We start from the raw sequence: 16,158 nt of genomic DNA on the forward strand, positions 1-16,158 counted from the left end.
AGCTGCTCGGCCATGGAAACCCATTCCATGAAGCTCTCTGCGCACTGTTCTTGAGCTCATCTGAAGGCCACATGAAGTTTGGAGGTCTGTAGCGATTGACTCTGCAGAAAGTTGGCGACCTCTTCGCACTATGCGCCTCAGCATCCGCTGACCCCGCTCCGTCAGTTTACGTGGCCTACCACTTCGTGGCTGAGTTGCTGTCGTTCCCAAACACTTCCACGTTCTTATAATACAGCTGACAGTTGACTGTGGAATATTTAGGAGCGAGGAAATTTCACGACTGGATTTGTTGCACAGGTGGCATCCTATCACAGTTCCACGCTGGAATTCACTGAGCTCCTGAGAGCGACCCATTCTTTCACAAATGTTTGTAAAAACAGTCTGCATGCCTAGGTGCTTGATTTTATACACCTGTGGCCATGGAAGTGATTGGAACACCTGATTCTGATTATTTGGATGGGTGAGCGAATACTTTTGGCAATATAGTGTATCTATCTATCTATCTATCTATCTATCTATCTATCTATCTATCTATCTATCTATCTATCTATCTATCTGTCTGTCTGTCTGTCTGTCTGTCTGTCTGTCTTTCTGCCTGTCTGTCTGTCTGCCTATCTATCTATCTATCTATCTATCTATCTATCTATCTATCTATCTATCTATCTATCTATCTATCTATCTATCTATCTATCTTCTAAAAGAAATGAAGCCCTGATCAAACTGCTCTGTATAAAAGTTTCTAACAGATATTTGAGAGGTTCCTCCAGACCTCAGAGGAAGTTGTGGTAAAAGTTGAGCTTTCCTTCGTGATGACTTTATAAAGCGGTGTTTTATCAATCCCTTTCTCCCGAGACTCGCTGCGCTGCTCGCCTTTTATTACTGTCTGATTTACTGAAATTAAATTAGACACAATTAGTAACTACAGCTGCAGAGTTCCGTTAAAACTTTAACCAAGACTTAAATCTGCCACATGGGGAAAATAAATCGGAGAATAAATCTGTTCCACAGACACGTTAAATCCTGCCTGGGTGTGTTCAGGAGGTTTGTCTTCATGTCTCATTTAGATGATTAGTGTGTGATCCTAAGGTGCTGGACAACTCACACACTCTGTGTGTGTGTGTGTGTGTGTGTGTGTGGTGCTGTCATGTCAGAATCCTTTTAGGATTTAGAAACTGTGATTTAGGAAATGTCAGATTTATAAGTAAAGTGAAGGCGACTAACGGGAACCATGTGTGCTTCGGCCATCTGTCTCTCTCTCTCTCTCTTTCACTCTCTCGCTCTCGCTCGCTCGCTCTCTCTCTCACCCCCCTCCACACTTCCCTTCTCTCCCCTGTCTGTCTGTTTTTGTTTTCCAAACAAAGAGCCCTGTACAGGAAATTGTGGACTCTGGGAGCGTTCAGGAAGGCAGAGAGCAGATTTCCTGTTCAGACCCTACCTCAAAAAAAGAAAAGCCTTAAGGGAGCAGGAGAACGAGGGGACAAGAGCGGAGAGAGGAGAGACGGGATGAGAGAGGGAGGGTCACTAATGTGTTAAGCGTAGGAGAAAACACACAGGCTGTAATTTCTCTCCCCTCCCTAGAGCAGGAGGAAAAAAAAAAAGAAGAAAGAAGAAAAAGTTTGAAGCCTCGTGTCTTGACCGTGAGACGCAGTAAAACATGGACGAGCCGAGAGTAAGAGAGACGAGACGGAGGAGAGAAAACCAGAAGCTCTGGAGGTCGATCTGAGAAGAAAGTTTGACGAGGAAGACGTAGAGAGGAGAGAAAGACGAGGGTCAGGAGGGGCCGAGGAGAGAAAACCGCCTACAGGAAGCCGACTCACCGAGTCTCTGACTTACTTTTCTCTCAGCTTTTGTGTCTCTCAGGCTGAACAGAGGAGAGAGAGAGAGAGAGAGAGAGAGAGAGAAGTGTCCGATGTAGGGAGTGACGTCAGCCTGGTGCCGCTGAGCTCCAGAATTCCTCTCCCACTCCCAGACTCCGGACTCTCGGACACCATGTGAGCCGACGTGACTTTTTTTTTTTTTTGCTCCAGAATTGTTTTTTTCTTTCTTTTTTCTTTTTTTCTTTTCTTTCCTCTTGGCTCTGTGTTTCCTCTCGGCTTCGGCGCTGGTTCTTTCTGATCTGGATAAAACCTTGAGCTCCTGATGAAGAATAAAGCTTCCAAGCAGAAGTCCAAAAGGAAAGGAAGTGAAAATGCGTTCGGCTGTGACCTGAGCGAACATCTCCACAACTCAGGACACGATGGTAGAACTTTTATTCTGTCTCTTACTTCACTTTATTTTGTTTTTCAACTCTTACCACACACACACACACACACACACACACACACATTCTGCTTGTTCTTTTCCTCTCCTACTTCCTCTGTGATGACGATGATGATGATGATGATGATGATGGGTTTTTATTCAGATTTTCATTCTGATTTCTTTCAAGTTGATGTGGTTTACAAGTTAAACACCTAAATCTTTCAGTCAGTGAGGGTTTTTTTTTTTTTTGCATTATACAATAAAACATTTCAATTCTATGGGATTTCTGTTGCTTAGGGATGAAGGAGAGGTTATAAAGTGGCCTGGAGGAGAAAAGAAAAGTGCTTCACGAGTCGCTTTCGAGTAAATTTGAGCATTCAGTGCTTCAACAAGGACAAATCCACTTTATTGGAGCTGCTTTAGACTTCCTGTGTCAGTACACACACACACACACACACACACACTTACACACAAGATTTCTGCTTTGGCTCCCTAAGGAGGGTGAAAAATAAACAAAAAAGAAAATCCATAAAGGAGGAGGAGGAGGAGGAGGAGGCGAGTAGGAGTGCTGAAGTGTTTCTGCTCCCTGATTGTCTTTTATTCTGGTTATTGGCTATTTGTGGCATCTCGGTGCGGGCGACGCCCTCGTCCCCTCCCTTCGGCTCTGCACCGCATGTGCTGCCTTCCCTGCCCCGCTGAATTGTGGGACGGCCGTCATAATTGCAGGAAAAGATGAGAGGGTCAGAGCCGCCATTTCAGGCTGAGCTGCGATCAAATCTCTGTAATGGTTTGATGTTTATATGTGAAACAGGCGGGAGGCAGCGAGCTGACCCGGGATCGGCCCGTAAACCGGCATGGCCATGATGGTGGTTGTGATTGAGACTTTTTTTTTTGTTCTAGATCCTGTCTGCCCACACACACACACACACACACACACACTTTCTTGTTCATTTTGGCAGCCACTCAGGACTCTTTTTTTATTCAGCACAGAAAGATGTGCCAAAAAAAATAACACACTGGTCCTTATTTTAGTGGAGTGTTAGAGTAAGTAGAGTTATTAAGGTGAGTCCAGTCTCAGGGTCTACACCATCAGAAAGACACGGCGTCTGATCATGTGACCTGTCCATCAGGGAGAGAGTGTGACCTCCATGTCACACTGGTCATCATGTCCATATTACTGATGGACACCATCTTACACCAGTCTACACTTTTATTGCTTTAGATTATCAGACTTCAGTTTGTAAATCTGTCCACATCATCAGCTGGAACAGACGGTCAGAGCTCATAACTCATTATTACAGTCTTAGTCATGCGTCACTGACCGTTCCACATCAACTACAATGTCATGCTTAAGACATTTCACTGGTTTTAGTCTCTGTGTTAATTCACTTTATAGCAGATCTCTCTCTCTCTATCTGTCTGTCTGTCTCTCTCTGTCTGACTCTCTCTCTCTCTCTCTCTCTCTCTCTCACTCTCTGTCTGTCTGTCTCTGTCTCTCTCTCTTTGTCTCTCTCTGTCTCTCTCTCTCTGTCTGTCTGTCTCAGTCTCTCTCACTTTGTTTCTCTCTCTCTCTCTCTCTCTCTCTCTCTCTCTCCCCCCCTCTCTCTGTGAGGTCCTGTGTGTATACTGTGGTTTTGGATGTTCCAGTTACTGGACACTGGGTGACTCTGTAACAGAAACACTGAGTCTTTATTAAGTATAAAACCTCCATATTTTCCTGTTTCAGCGTTTCTGAACTTCATTCTGTTTTAAATGATTAATAACCTTATACTGGGAGAACACTGAGATAAGTACACTGGTATTACTACACTGAGTATACTGGTGTGAGTATACTGGTGTAAGTACATTGCTCTTAGTATACTGGTGTGAGTATACTGTGTGAGAATACTGAGCTAAATACACTGGTATTACTACACTGACATCTTTATACTGGTGTGAGTACACTGATCTTAGTATACTGATATGAGTATACTGGTGTGAATATACTGGTTTGAGTATAGTGATAGTGATGATACTGAAGATACTGGTGTGAGTACACTGATCTCAGTATAGTGATATGAGTATACTGGTGTGAGTATTCTGTTCTTAGTATACTGGTTTGAGTATAGTAATAGTGATGAGTATACTGGTTTGAGTATAGTAATAGTGATGAGTATACTGGTTTGAGTATAGTAATAGTGATGAGTATACTGGTTTGAGTATAGTAATAGTGATGAGTATACTGGTTTGAGTATAGTAATATGAGTATATTGATGTGAGTATACTGGTGTGTGTACACTGATCTTAGTACAGTGATATGAGTATACTGGTGTGAATATACTGGTGTGAGTATACTGGTGTGTGTATAGTGATAGTGATGAGTATACTGGTGTGAATATTCTGATCTTAGTATACTGGTGTGAGTACACTGCTATAAATATACTGGTGTGAGTATACTGGTCTGAGTATACTGGTGTGAGTACACTGCTATAAATATACTGGTGTGAATATACTGGTGTGAGTATACTGGTGTGAGTACACTGCTATAAATATACTGGTGTGAGTATACTGGTGTGAGTATACTGGTGTGAGTACACTGCTATAAATATACTGGTGTGAGTATACTGGTGTGAGTATACTGGTGTGAGTACACTGCTATAAATATACTGGTGTGAGTATACTGGTGTGCGTACACTGATCTTAGTATAGTGATATGAGTATACTGGTCTGAGTACACTGCTATAAATATACTGGTGTGAATATACTGGTGTGAGTATACTGGTGTGAGTACACTGCTATAAATATACTGGTGTGAGTATACTGGTGTGAGTACACTGCTATAAATATACTGGTGTGAGTATACTGGTGTGCATACACTGCTATAAATATACTGGTGTGAGTATACTGGTGTGAGTACACTGCTATAAATATACTGGTGTGAGTATACTGGTGTGAGTACACTGCTATAAATATACTGGTGTGAGTATACTGGTGTGCGTACACTGATCTTAGTATAGTGATATGAGTATACTGGTCTGAGTACACTGCTATAAATATACTGGTGTGAATATACTGGTGTGAGTATACTGGTGTGAGTACACTGCTATAAATATACTGGTATGAGTATACTGGTTAAAGTGGACATAGAGTGGACAGAGTAGAAACCCTGACATGCATCAAAATGTTTATGATAATGTTAACATTAATGATATCACTCTGCTAGATGCTTCACAGCTCACACACACACACACACGCACATTTTCAGCAGTATAAATGTTTGGATTTGTTTGTTAGTTTGTTTAGCTTACAGCTAGTAGATAAGGTTAGCCTTTTAGAAATTAATGTCTGTTGCTATATTTGACATATTTTATCTAAAAAAAAATGACTTTAAAAAAAAACTTTACATTGTACATAATAATAAAAACAGTGATCCCATTAAATTATTTGAATATCTACTCTGATTTATTATTATTATTATTATTATTATTATTATTATTATTATTATTATTATTATTATTATGGTTAATCTGTATGTTTCTGTTGATTCCTTCTGCATGAATGTCCATGTAGCTACACGTCCCGCTGCAGGTTTCCAGTCTAAATGATTGACAGTGCAGGAATATTTCCATTTTCATCACACGTCTGCGATATGACGAAGGGTGTGACATCTGTAATAAAGCCAGAGCGATAGAAATCTGAATGTGAATCATATTACGCTTGATTTCATCAGAGTGGAGATACCTTTCTGATTTCAACCTGCTACCTAGCAACAGCGACTTATACGCCATCCTCCTGTATCACTGACATAGAGATTTTGAACTCTGACACGTTACAGATCATGCAAATTTTTATAAATATATATACATATATAGCAAAATAGAATTAAATAATGAAGCATCTGGAGGGTCAGTAAACATGGACAGGAAGTGAATTTTATTGCTTGTGAATGCTAGAAGGCATTTTATACATTTTTGTGCAATTCTGACAATCCAACAAAATTTCTCTTATTTCTTTTTTACTCACTTTCTTTTTTCTTTCCATTTTTTTGAGAAACCCGTCATACAAATCATCACAGGGATAAAACGTCAGTAAGGTGGAGGTCTGCTGTGGTTCCTGTTTGAGTGTTATGTGATGTGATGTGATGTGATGTGAGTGTGATGTGATGTGATGTGAGTGTGATGTGATGTGATGTGAGTGTGATGTGATGTGATGTGAGTGTGATGTGAGTGTGATGTGATGTGATGTGATGAGTGTGATGTGAGTGTGATGTGATGTGATGAGTGTGATGTGATGTGATGTGATGTGATGTGATGTGAGTGTGATGTGATGTGATGTGATGTGATGTGAGTGTGATGTGAGTGTGATGTGATGTGAGTGTGATGTGATGTGATGTGATGTGAGTGTGATGTGAGTGTGATGTGATGTGATGTGAGTGTGATGTGAGTGTGATGTGAGTGTGATGTGATGAGTGTGATGTGATGTGAGTGTGATGTGATGTGATGTGATGTGATGTGATGTGAGTGTGATGTGAGTGTGATGTGATGTGAGTGTGATGTGATGTGATGTGATGTGAGTGTGATGTGAGTGTGATGTGATGTGAGTGTGATGTGAGTGTGATGTGATGTGATGTGATGTGATGTGATGTGATGTGAGTGTGATGTGATGTGATGTGATGTGAGTGTGAGTGTGATGTGATGTGATGTGATGTGATGTGAGTGTGATGTGAGTGTGATGTGAGTGTGATGTGATGTGATGTGAGTGTGATGTGAGTGTGATGTGATGTGATGTGATGTGAGTGTGAGTGTGATGTGATGTGAGTGTGATGTGAGTGTGATGTGATGTGATGTGATGTGAGTGTGATGTGATGTGATGTGATGTGATGTGATGTGATGTGATGTGAGTGTGATGTGAGTGTGATGTGAGTGTGATGTGATGTGATGTGATGTGAGTGTGATGTGAGTGTGATGTGAGTGTGATGTGATGTGATGTGAGTGTGATGTGATGTGATGTGAGTGTGATGTGAGTGTGATGTGATGTGATGTGATGTGATGAGTGTGATGTGAGTGTGATGTGATGTGATGAGTGTGATGTGATGTGATGTGATGTGATGTGATGTGATGTGAGTGTGATGTGATGTGATGTGAGTGTGATGTGATGTGATGTGATGTGATGTGATGTGATGTGATGTGATGTGAGTGTGATGTGATGTGATATGATGTGAGTGTGATGTGAGTGTGATGTGATGTGATGTGATGTGATGTGAGTGTGATGTGATGTGAGTGTGATGTGATGTGATGTGATGTGATGAGTGTGATGTGATGTGATGTGATGAGTGTGATGTGATGTGATGTGATGTGATGTGAGTGTGATGTGAGTGTGATGTGATGTGAGTGTGATGTGAGTGTGATGTGATGTGTGTGATGTGAGTGTGATGTGAGTGTGATGTGAGTGTGATGTGATGTGAGTGTGATGTGAGTGTGATGTGAGTGTGATGTGATGAGTGTGATGTGAGTGTGATGTGAGTGTGATGTGATGAGTGTGATGTGATGTGATGTGATGTGATGTGATGAGTGTGATGTGATGTGATGTGATGTGAGTGTGATGTGATGTGAGTGTGATGTGAGTGTGATGTGAGTGTGATGTGAGTGATGTGATGTGATGTGAGTGTGAGTGTGATGTGATGTGATGTGATGTGATGTGAGTGTGAGTGTGATGTGATGTGAGTGTGATGTGAGTGTGAGTGTGATGTGATGTGATGTGATGTGATGTGATGTGAGTGTGAGTGTGAGTGTGATGTGATGTGATGAGTGTGATGTGAGTGTGATGTGAGTGTGATGTGATGTGATGTGAGTGTGATGTGATGTGATGTGAGTGTGATGTGAGTGTGATGTGAGTGTGATGTGAGTGTGATGTGATGTGATGAGTGTGATGTGATGTGAGTGTGATGTGATGTGAGTGTGATGTGAGTGTGATGTGAGTGTGATGTGATGTGAGTGTGATGTGAGTGTGATGTGATGTGATGTGATGTGAGTGTGATGTGAGTGTGATGTGATGTGAGTGTGATGTGATGTGATGTGATGTGATGTGATGTGATGTGATGTGATGTGAGTGTGAGTGTGATGTGATGTGATGAGTGTGATGTGATGTGAGTGTGATGTGAGTGTGATGTGATGTGATGAGTGTGATGTGATGTGAGTGTGAGTGTGATGTGATGTGATGTGATGTGAGTGTGATGTGAGTGTGATGTGATGTGAGTGTGATGTGATGTGATGTGATGTGAGTGTGATGTGAGTGTGATGTGATGTGAGTGTGATGTGAGTGTGATGTGATGTGAGTGTGATGTGAGTGTGATGTGATTTGATGTGAGTGTGATGTGATGTGAGTGTGATGTGAGTGTGATGTGAGTGTGATGTGATGAGTGTGATGTGAGTGTGATGTGATGTGATGTGAGTGTGATGTGATGTGATGTGAGTGTGATGTGAGTGTGATGTGATGTGATGTGATGAGTGTGATGTGAGTGTGATGTGATGTGATGTGAGTGTGATGTGAGTGTGATGTGAGTGTGATGTGAGTGTGATGTGAGTGTGTGTGTGTGATGTGAGTGTGATGTGAGTGTGATGTGAGTGTGATGTGAGTGTGATGTGAGTGTGATGTGATGTGATGAGTGTGATGTGAGTGTGATGTGATGTGATGTGAGTGTGATGTGAGTGTGATGTGATGTGATGAGTGTGATGTGAGTGTGATGTGATGTGATGTGAGTGTGATGTGAGTGTGATGTGAGTGTGATGTGATGTGATGTGATGAGTGTGATGTGAGTGTGATGTGATGTGAGTGTGATGTGAGTGTGATGTGATGTGATGAGTGTGATGTGAGTGTAATGTGAGTGTGATGTGAGTGTTGGGTGTGTGTGTTGTGGTGTGTGTGTGATGTGAGTGTGATGTGAGTGTGTGATGTGAGTGTGTGATGTGAGTGTGATGTGATGTGAGTGTGATGTGATGTGATGTGAGTGTGATGTGAGTGTGATGTGATGTGATGTGAGTGTGATGTGAGTGTGATGTGATGAGTGTGATGTGAGTGTGATGTGATGTGAGTGTGATGTGAGTGTGATGTGATGTGAGTGTGATGTGTGTGTGATGTGATGAGTGTGATGTGATGTGAGTGTGTGATGTGAGTGTGATGTGAGTGTGTGATGTGAGTGTGTGATGTGAGTGTGTGATGTGAGTGTGATGTGAGTGTGATGTGAGTGTGTGATGTGAGTGTGATGTGAGTGTGTGATGTGAGTGTGATGTGAGTGTGAGTGTGATGTGAGTGTGATGTGAGTGTGTATTGTGAGTGTGATGTGAGTGTGTATTGTGATGTGAGTGTGTGATGTGAGTGTGATGTGAGTGTGATGTGAGTGTGATGTGAGTGTGTGATGTGAGTGTGATGTGAGTGTGATGTGAGTGTGAGTGTGATGTGAGTGTGATGTGAGTGTGATGTGATGTGAGTGTGATGTGATGTGATGTGAGTGTGATGTGATGTGATGAGTGTGATGTGATGTGAGTGTGATGTGAGTGTGATGTGAGTGTGATGTGAGTGTGATGTGATGTGATGTGAGTGTGATGTGATGTGAGTGTGATGTGATGTGATGTGAGTGTGTGAGTGTGAGTGTGATGTGAGTGTGATGTGAGTGTGATGTGATGTGATGTGAGTGTGATGTGAGAGTGATGTGATGTGAGTGTGATGTGAGTGTGATGTGAGTGTGATGTGAGTGTGTGTGTGAGTGTGAGTGTGAGTGTGATGTGAGTGTGATGTGATGTGAGTGTGATGTGAGTGTGATGTGAGTGTGATGTGATGTGATGTGAGTGTGATGTGATGTGAGTGTGATGTGATGTGAGTGTGATGTGAGTGTGATGTGAGTGTGATGTGATGTGAGTGTGATGTGAGTGTGATGTGATGTGAGTGTGATGTGATGTGAGTGTGATGTGAGTGTGATGTGAGTGTGATGTGAGTGTGATGTGATGTGAGTGTGATGTGAGTGTGATGTGATGTGAGTGTGATGAGTGTGATGTGATGTGAGTGTGATGTGAGTGTGATGTGAGTGTGATGTGAGTGTGATGTGATGTGAGTGTGATGTGAGTGTGATGTGATGTGAGTGTGATGTGAGTGTGTGATGTGAGTGTGATGTGAGTGTGATGTGAGTGTGATGTGAGTGTGTGATGTGAGTGTGATGTGATGTGAGTGTGATGTGAGTGTGATGTGATGTGAGTGTGATGTGAGTGTGAGTGTGATGTGAGTGTGATGTGAGTGTGAGTGTGATGTGAGTGTGATGTGAGTGTGTATTGTGAGTGTGATGTGAGTGTGAGTGTGTGATGTGAGTGTGTGATGTGAGTGTGATGTGAGTGTGATGTGAGTGTGATGTGAGTGTGTATTGTGAGTGTGATGTGAGTTTGAGTGTGTGATGTGAGTGTGAGTGTGTGATGTGAGTGTGTGATGTGAGTGTGATGTGAGTGTGATGTGAGTGTGTGATGTGAGTGTGATGTGTGTGATGTGAGTGTGAGTGTGATGTGAGTGTGATGTGAGTGTGTGTGTGTGTGTGTGTGATGTGAGTGTGATGTGAGTGTGTGAGTGTGATGTGAGTGTGATGTGAGTGTGATGTGAGTGTGAATGTGTGATGTGATGTGAGTGTGATGAGTGTGAGTGTGTGATGTGAGTGTGATGTGAGTGTGATGTGAGTGTGATGTGAGTGTGAGTGTGATGTGAGTGTGTGAGTGTGAGTGTGATGTGAGTGTGATGTGAGTGTGTGATGTGAGTGTGTGATGTGAGTGTGATGTGAGTGTGATGTGAGTGTGTGAGTGTGATGTGAGTGTGATGTGAGTGTGATGTGAGTGTGATGTGATGTGAGTGTGATGTGAGTGTGATGTGAGTGTGATGTGAGTGTGATGTGAGTGTGTGATGTGAGTGTGATGTGAGTGTGAGTGTGATGTGAGTGTGTGAGTGTGAGTGTGATGTGAGTGTGTGATGTGAGTGTGTGATGTGAGTGTGATGTGAGTGTGATGTGAGTGTGTGAGTGTGATGTGAGTGTGTGAGTGTGAGTGTGATGTGAGAGCAGTAGATTGTGATGAGTTGTGGATTTACATTCCCCATGACATCAGCTGCTCAGCTTCCTGTGTGTTTATGATCCTTTTGAATCTCTACATATGTTTATTCCCTCTGCATTCACTTCAGCACACACCTTCAGTTTCTCCTGCGGAAACGAGGCAGTGATAAAGCAACAGCAGGAGTTGTGGTGCGAAAGCTCAAATTTAACTCTTTTTATTTTCTCAGAAACAGAATTTTTTTTCTTTATTTCACACACAACACACAATATACACAAAATAAACACAATACACATAATACACACATAACACACACCATACACACAATACACACCATACACACTATACACACTATACACACAGTACACACCATACACACAATACACACCATACACACTATACACACAATACACACAATACACACAATACACACCATACACACTATACACACTATACACACCATACACACTAGAATAGAACAGAATAGAATAGATTAATGAGCTCTATTCTATTCTAATCTATTCAATACACATCATACAGACTGTACACACTGTACACATAATACACATAATACACACCATACACACTGTACACACCGTACAGTACACACCATACAGACTGTACACACTGTACACATAATACACATAATACACACCATACACACTGTACACACCGTACTGTACACACCATACACACTGTACACACCGTACATAGTGTACAGATAATACACACCATACAGTACACACCATACACACTGTACACACCGTACATAGTGTACAGATAATACACACCATACACACCATACACACCATACAGTACACACCGTACATACTGTACAGATAATACACACCATACACACCATACACACCATACACACAGTACACACCATACACACCATACACATAGTACACACCATACAGTACACACCATACACACAGTACACACCATATACACCATACACACCGTACATACTGTACACATAATACACACCATACACACAATACACACCATACACACAATACATACCATACACACCATACACACAATACACACCATACACACCATACACACCATACACACAATACACACCATACACACAATACACACCATACACACCATACACACAATACACACCATACACACCATACACACTGTACATACTGTACACATAATACACACAATACACACCATACACACAATACACACCATACACACTGTACACATAATACACACAATACACACCATACACACCATACACACAATACACACCATACACACAATACACACCATACACACCATACACACTGTACATACTGTACACATAATACACACAATACACACCATACACACCATACACACCATACACACTGTACACATAATACACACAATACACACCATACACACCATACACACCGTACATACTGTACACATAATACACACCATACACACAATACACACCATACACACAATACACACCATACACACAATACACACCATACACACAATACACACCATACACACCGTACATACTGTACACATAATACACACCATACACACAATACACAGAAACAGATTTCTTTAAATCCATCACTGAAATGTAAACAGAGCCCAAAATGCTGAAGACTGTAAATAACTGGAGCAGGAAGGTCAGGCGTTTATTCCATGTGAAATCTAATAACTAGAAAACACTTGAAGCTATTTTAGATATTTTCTCCTCTATTTTTATCCAGAAGCAGAACTTTGCTGATGTCTCACCAATTCTTTTGGATGTGAGTGTGATTATTTTTTTCCTCTGCACACTGGAAATTTTTTTAAAACTCTGGCACAAAATTGACACTGGGCCTCCTCCTGAGACTCGTCTTAGCGCCGACTTTAATGACAAAACACCGTTTTCTTTATTTAGAGTCTGCTCTAAAAGCTGTGCGTTTCGTCGTTTCCTACACACCGGTGTTCGCTAATTAACGCTAATTTACTGCAGCATGAACAGTGACTTCACTCAAACACTAACGAAACACAGCTGACTGATTGATTTCATTCTTAATGTAGAAGAGTGTAACCTCTGTAATAGCGTACAGACACACACACACACACGTGTACTAAAGTGTTCAGCATTCAGTACCTCAACACCACAGCTACACAAACCAAAGTACAACGGACTAAGTGAAAATAAAAGACAGTATAAAATAGTATAAAATATTAGACAGGACTGAGATTTATCTCATCCAAAACATTCCAAATTAATTTGTGATCATGAGAGTAATTACTCACAATAATCTGAATATAAACCTGTAGAATCAGTGTAGAATTTAAAGAGAGTTAGAGTACACTCAGTGTAGAATTTAAAGAGAATGAGAGTACACTCAGTGTAGAATTTAAAGAGAGTGAGAGTACACTCGGTGTAGAATTTAAAGAGAGTGAGAGTACACTCGGTGTAGAATTTAAAGAGAGTTAGAGTACACTAGGTGTAGAATTTAAAGAGAGTTAGAGTACACTCAGTGTAGAATTTAAAGAGAGTGAGAGTACACTCAGTGTAGAATTTAAAGAGAGTTAGAGTACACTAGGTGTAGAATTTAAAGAGAGTTAGAGTACACTCGGTGTAGAATTTAAAGAGAGTGAGAGTACACTCGGTGTAGAATTTAAAGAGAGTGAGAGTACACTCGGTGTAGAATTTAAAGAGAGTGAGAGTACACTCGGTGTAGAATTTAAAGAGAGTTAGAGTACACTAGGTGTAGAATTTAAAGAGAGTGAGAGTACACTCGGTGTAGAATTTAAAGAGAGTGAGAGTACACTCGGTGTAGAATTTAAAGAGAGTTAGAGTACACTAGGTGTAGAATTTAAAGAGAGTGAGAGTACACTTGGTGTAGAATTTAAAGAGAGTGAGAGTACACTCGGTGTAGAATTTAAAGAGAGTGAGAGTACACTCGGTGTAGAATTTATTTAAACTCACTCTTGTATAGAGTTTGTGTAGACGTTACCTAGGCTGTCTTTATTCTTGTGGACGTCACAGCTGTAGGAGTGTGTAGGACATTAGCCAGGAGTCTGTGGCATTTTTCCAGACACACTATTGTATGAGAGGAAACGCAGCGGCTGAGAGCAGCACCAAGGCCTCTGGGTGTGTCCACCTTCCTCTGAAACAAACAAACCATTCTCAACTTCCTGCTCTGACCTTCTGCAGGACTGACCGCACAAAGACACACTATGTTACACATACACAACTCACATACACACCATTACAATTACACAACTCATATATACACACACACGCCATTACAACTACACAACTCATACACACACACACATGCCACTACAACTACAGAACTCTCTCACACACACACATGCACGCATGCTATTACAACTACACAACTCATACACACACACACACACACACACACATGCACGCATGCTATTACAACTACACAACTCACACATACACACAGTACACACCAACACACAACACACAGTGATACAGTCAAATCTGTTTGTTTTTTTAAACAGTTATTCCTGGGTAAAAGACATATCTCGATATTTCTACATTATTTAATAATTTCACATTTCATTAAAACGTATTTTATATTAAAGAGTGTGCGACTGCATGCAGCTGCTGCGACGCAGTGAAAGCTGCAGTACAGGAAGTCGTCCTGCTTCAGTGTGCTAAACTTTAGGGAATGTGTGAGAGCATCAGAGAGAGAGTTTACACTCAAATACACTCGGCCAGATGGGGACAAGCGAGCGGCCATTTTACATCTTCAACTGATAATCTTTTCCTAATCACCGCTCAGAAGATTCTTAGATCAATATCTAATATCTAATATCTAATATTTATTTATTTATTTATTTATTTATTTATTTATTTATTTATTTATTTATTTATTTATTTATTTATTTATTAATTATTTTTTTACATCATTTTCTCACACACACAAAAAAACAAAACCATTGTCAGTCAGGTGATGTGAATAATCCAGAACCCTGACTCTTAAACCCGCTTTAAATCTTTAAAGATGAGCAAAAAATAATATAATTTTATTGTAAATAAATATAAACTGTATTTATGAAAGCAGCGCTGCAGCTCCATCACTCGAACCCCATCACAGTCACAGCACTGGCTCTCTCTCCAGGTTATTTCATTTTATTTATTTATTTATTTATTTATTTATTTATTATTATTGCATTTTCAGGTTTTATTATTATTATTATTATTATTATTATTATTATTATTTCCACAAACTCACTCACAACATAATTACAATAATATATTTATTAAAAAAAATTGCTTCATTACCAAAACATTATTCTTCACTCACAGCCACCAAATATATATTTTTTTGCTTATTTATTGATTTATTTAAATTTTTTATTAGAATAATTCCCTTTTTTACTCTTGGCTCAGAGGATAATTGCAATATTGCTTTTATAATATTATTACGTCCCTAAAAGATTATTCCTCCATCACAGCCCTGGTTCCGCCTCCATGTTGTTGTTTTTTTCCTCTACAAACCCCTCGTCTGGTGTAATTTATGGGGTTGTCGTCTCGGAGCGGGACGCGCCATATGCTAAATCTGATGAGACGCGGGAGCACAAACGGTCCAGGAAACGATGCGTCTGTAGACGCTGTAGTTTTGCTGGAACTCGGGGAGAGAGGCGTTATTTAGAAACGCTCGCTGTTCACAAAAGCAATATTGTGTGTGAGGAATATTGAAATAAATTACAGCTAATTATCACCACACGCCTGCATGCGAATAAAACTCGACGTGTGTAAAGAGGCTCTTCTGAAGCTTGGTGTTTAAGAAACGCAGAGAAAGAGCGTTTCTGTGTTTTTATAGCAGCTTTAGAGCGACGACGTCACTGTCCTCTGTTTCTG

At 40.8% G+C, this 16,158-nt stretch overlaps 1 protein-coding gene across 1 annotated transcript in view; it reads left to right on the forward strand.

The window, feature by feature from the left end:
• Nucleotides 1–1,344: 1,344 nt before the first annotated feature.
• The window catches only part of arhgap31 (Rho GTPase activating protein 31), a 34,650-nt gene continuing 19,836 nt past the window's right edge, over nt 1,345–16,158 (forward strand). The window contains exon 1 of the mRNA XM_058383709.1: nt 1,345–2,239. Within this exon, the coding sequence (XP_058239692.1) occupies nt 2,140–2,239 (100 nt within the window). The 5' untranslated portion in view covers nt 1,345–2,139. The remainder of the gene's footprint in view (nt 2,240–16,158) is intronic.

The sequence above is a fragment of the Hemibagrus wyckioides genome, linkage group LG28, assembly GCF_019097595.1.
Source record: "Hemibagrus wyckioides isolate EC202008001 linkage group LG28, SWU_Hwy_1.0, whole genome shotgun sequence".
Taxonomy (NCBI): domain Eukaryota; kingdom Metazoa; phylum Chordata; class Actinopteri; order Siluriformes; family Bagridae; genus Hemibagrus; species Hemibagrus wyckioides.